Below are 3936 nucleotides of genomic sequence, written 5' to 3'. Positions count from 1 at the left end.
CACCCCCCCGCCACTGAGGGGGGGCCCGTGCCCACTCCCCTCACCCACTCCCCGGGATATAGCTGGGTCCAGGGCGGGGAGGGAGGGCACACAGCCGCCACTGAGCGGGGGAGCCTGTGCCCACTCCCCTCACCCACTCCCCGGGATATAGCTGGGTCCAGGGCGGGGAGGGAGGGCACACAGCCGCCACTGAGCGGGGGAGCCTGTGCCCACTCCCCTCACCCACTCCCCGGGATATAGCTGGGTCCAGGGCGGGGAGGGAGGGCACACAGCCGCCACTGAGCGGGGGAGCCTGTGCCCACTCCCCTCACCCACTCCCCGGGATATAGCTGGGTCCAGGGCGGGGAGGGAGGGCACACAGCCGCCACTGAGCGGGGGAGCCTGTGCCCACTCCCCTCACCCACTCACAGGGATATAGTTGGGCAGCCACTCAGCAATGCTGAGCTGGGCAATCTCCGAGGCAATCTTCTTCCTGTGCCCAGGCTTGGTCACCCCGATGGCTGTCAGATCCTGCGGCATACGGTTGGCCATCAGCCCCCTCCTGTGCCCGTGGGGTCCTCCCCGGCCCTCCCCGTGAGCACCTACCTCAGGTGTCATGCGGCTGATGGTCGGCACATCATAGCCAGCCTGCAGAAAGTGGGCCGTGTAGCCCTCCAGCTGGAACTCGCTGAGCCAGTTATGAATGGCCTGTGCATCCTGCGGGGTTGGGGATGGGGTAGAGCCTGCAGCAGCGGAGCCCCAGCCCCTAGCCCTGGCCTACACTAAGCCCACACTAAGGCCCCCCATCTCCCCTGCCCTCCCCAGCCCTCCCCAGCAGAGGTCGCACCTTCCCCTCCAGCAGCTGTTCCGGCCTCACGTCCTGGGTAAACATCTGCTCCCCAGAGCGGCAGTTGGCCAGAGGGCGGTGGCTCAGGTTGTCTTTGAGGAGGGAGAGGAGGGGATCAGAGGAGGCAGGAGGAAGGGGTGCGGGGCCCTCGGCCTCCCTGCTGCACCTCTCCTAGCCAGCCCAGGTGCCAGTCACCCTCCCTACCTGCCAGGGTCGGGGGGTGCAGTCCTGGCAGTCCCTGGTCCTCTCCGGCTGAAGGCAGCGGCTGGGGACAGGGGAGGAGCAGATTTAGCTTTTGGGAAGCTGACAGCAGGGGCTGGGGGGCCTGCCCCGAGTCCAGCGCCTCCTTCCTCCTACCTGAGCATTCTCGATAAGGAGGCCAGGGCCATGCCCGTTGGTGCCCTCGGAACTCTGCCCGCTGCCGGCACTGCGGATGCTGCCCACACTGCCCTCACTACCCACGCTATTCCTGTCACCTGCTGCAGGGGCAGAAGCAAAGGGGACAGAGCCCCAGTTAGCACTGCCAACAGCTGACTGGCAGTGCGCCAAAGCCAGACATCCCCACCTGTGTCCAGTGCTGCTCTGGGAAGATGTACCTGGGCTGTCCGGGCTGAGACCCACCCGAGGGAGCTGGCCATAGGTAAGAGGGTGCAAGGGGTCCTCAGCAGGAGGCTGCGGTGTCCGGGAGAAGCCTGGACGCAGAGGGGTGGGCACAGAAGGGAGGCGGGGCGCAGGGATGCCCACTCGCTTGCTGACCACCTCGACAATGCCTGGAGGGAAGTAGCCCACACGGTCTGTGCCCCTTTGGCTCTCGTGGATGTGGCCCTTCCAGCGGCCATCCGGATGCTGCTCGAGCACCTGCAGCAGGGGCGGCGGTGAGGGGACAGTCACACCCGGCACCACGCAAGGGGCCAGCAGCTTCCCTGCATCCCGGCCCGAGGAGCTGGCCTCTCACACCCAAGTCCGCCACAGTCTGTCCTGCTGCTAGCCTAATCCCCCAGGTGCATCAGGGGCATCCAGACAGGAGCCCTGAGTCAGCCTGTGTTCAAATCCCAAGTCCACTGCTTGCCAGCTGTGTGACCGTAGACAAGTTGCTTTAATCTCCCTAAGCCTCAATGCTGTCATCTCTGAAAGGTAAAATGGTGGGACCAGCAGATGGCGTAGTGGTGACATCGCTGAGCTCCCGTAGTGGACTGCAGTTTAAAGTCCCGGACCTGGTGGCTTAAGCACACTGAGTGTGTGCGTACATGTCCAAAATCCCCAGAGAAGAATGGAGGAGAAGGGGCTGCAGTGTGGCCATCCCAACCTGGGGGGTGATTTCTCGCTTTCCATCTCTCTGTGTCTGTCTCCGGCAAACGCACATGCCCTATAGCAAAAATTTCTCCCTTACAAAAAAAAACAAAAAAAAAAAAAAAATCCAGAGGAATTTAACACAAGCAGCACTGCCAGTCCAGATTGCCCTCCGGACACACGGCACCACTTCCTACTCCCATCAGCCGCGCCAGCCCCTTAACAAAAATTTCTCCCTCAAAAAAAAAAAAAAAAAAAAGAATAAAATGGTATCATACTCCACATCCCTGGATTTGGAAAGAATTGAACGAGAATTAAATAAAGGCCATGGCACAACAACATCTGACAAAAAGCAGGTGCCCAGGTAAGTACCAGCAACCAGGCGGATTTGCAAATGCATGCCCGGCTCCCTCACCGTGATGACGTCCCCGGCCCGGACATTGAGAGCGGTGGGGTCGTGCAGGTTCCAGAAGTCCTTGAGTGCTCGGACCTTCAGGATCCCTGAGGCCTCTAAGACGAGTGGGAGGGCAGGTGTCACTAAGGTCCCCAGGGCACCGTCTACCCCTGCTGCCCCTCATGACCCTCCCCAAGGACATCTCCTCCTGCACATCGTGGTACCCACTGGAGGGGCTCTGGAGCCCCCAGCTGGGGTTTCTCCCACACACTCACCCCGTAGAAGCTGCTTGATTTCCCGGCTGGCCTGGGAGGTAGTGAACTGATTCACGATGTCCAGCGCCGTCTGGTTATATGTGTTCCGGATGTTCACGTCCACGCCTCCCTGGGTGCAGTGTCGTGTGAGCATGCCTAAGTACTCTGCCTGTCATCTGCCCCTAATCCCCTCCCCCTAAGTCCCAGGAGGCGTTACTATCGTTTTTTCAGATTGTACTGAGGAGGAAGCAGAAGCTCAGAGACCAGGTCAAGGACAAGATCAAGGTCACTCGGCTAGTGGAAGGCAGACCTGGGGGTCAGAGCAGGTCAGCCTCTCCTCCAGCCACAGGGCCTTGGCACCATACAGAAGGAACTCAGCTTCTTCCCCGACACCCGTGCAAACACCGCGGGCTCCCCAGTGGCCGGCTCTCGGCACACAGCAGAAGCTCTGCGTGCACCTGGGAGTGCCCAGATGCCCACCCACCTCCAGGAGCAGCCGCACCACCTCGGTCTTGCCGTAGAGCGCAGCCTCGTGCAGCGCTGTGCCTGTCTTGGTCTGGCGGTTGATCTCAATCCCGGCTCTCAAGAGCTGCCTGTGGGGGACAGAGTGAGTCACAGGGTGGGGGGCAGGCGGCTGGGCAGCCAGGGTGGAGGGGGCAGCGAGGGATGCAGGTGGCCCCAGGGAAAGGGCTCAGGAAGTGGTACCTGATGACTTCTCTGTGGCCATTCTTGGCAGCCAGGTGGAGAGGAGTGGTGTAGTTGGGGTCACACGGGTCCTTGGCCTCGCCCTCCAACAATGCCACACATAAGTGGCTGTTCAGTAGCAGCTGGGCCACCTGCAGCACCCGATGCCACGTTAGGGCCTCCTCTTGGGCCCTTAGACACCCAGGACCCAGCGCCTGAGGGCTGCAGGCCTCACCTTGAGTCGCCCAAACTCACAGGCCAGGTCCAGGGGCGTCTTCTTGGCCTTGTTGACCAGGCACGGGTTGGACTGATGCTGCAGGAGCATTTCTGACTGGGGTGGGGGGCGCCGAGTGAGTGGGGTCTGACCTGGCCAGCGGCTCCCTCCCCGCACCCCGCCAGGCAGGCTCACGTACCACCTCGTAGTGGCCGTACTGCGCAGCCAGGTGTAGCGGGGTCTGCCCGGCCAGTGAGGCTGGGGTGACCGCCCC

At 62.2% G+C, this 3936-nt stretch overlaps 1 protein-coding gene across 1 annotated transcript in view; it reads right to left on the bottom strand.

The window, feature by feature from the left end:
- Positions 1–3936, bottom strand: part of CASKIN2 (CASK interacting protein 2) — a gene marked incomplete in the record, with an annotated part of 32474 nt that overhangs the window by 21577 nt on the left and 6961 nt on the right. The window contains 12 exon segments of the mRNA XM_027770788.1: positions 410–510; positions 586–696; positions 827–918; positions 1031–1091; positions 1184–1305; positions 1423–1684; positions 2532–2626; positions 2786–2894; positions 3249–3357; positions 3470–3600; positions 3684–3779; positions 3862–3901. Coding sequence (XP_027626589.1) covers positions 410–510; positions 586–696; positions 827–918; positions 1031–1091; positions 1184–1305; positions 1423–1684; positions 2532–2626; positions 2786–2894; positions 3249–3357; positions 3470–3600; positions 3684–3779; positions 3862–3901 — 1329 coding nt within the window.

Source organism: Tupaia chinensis, unplaced genomic scaffold, assembly GCF_000334495.1.
Source record: "Tupaia chinensis unplaced genomic scaffold, TupChi_1.0 Scaffold000159_1, whole genome shotgun sequence".
NCBI classification, from domain to species: Eukaryota; Metazoa; Chordata; class Mammalia; order Scandentia; family Tupaiidae; genus Tupaia; species Tupaia belangeri.
This window is presented reverse-complemented; position numbering and strand designations above follow the sequence as displayed.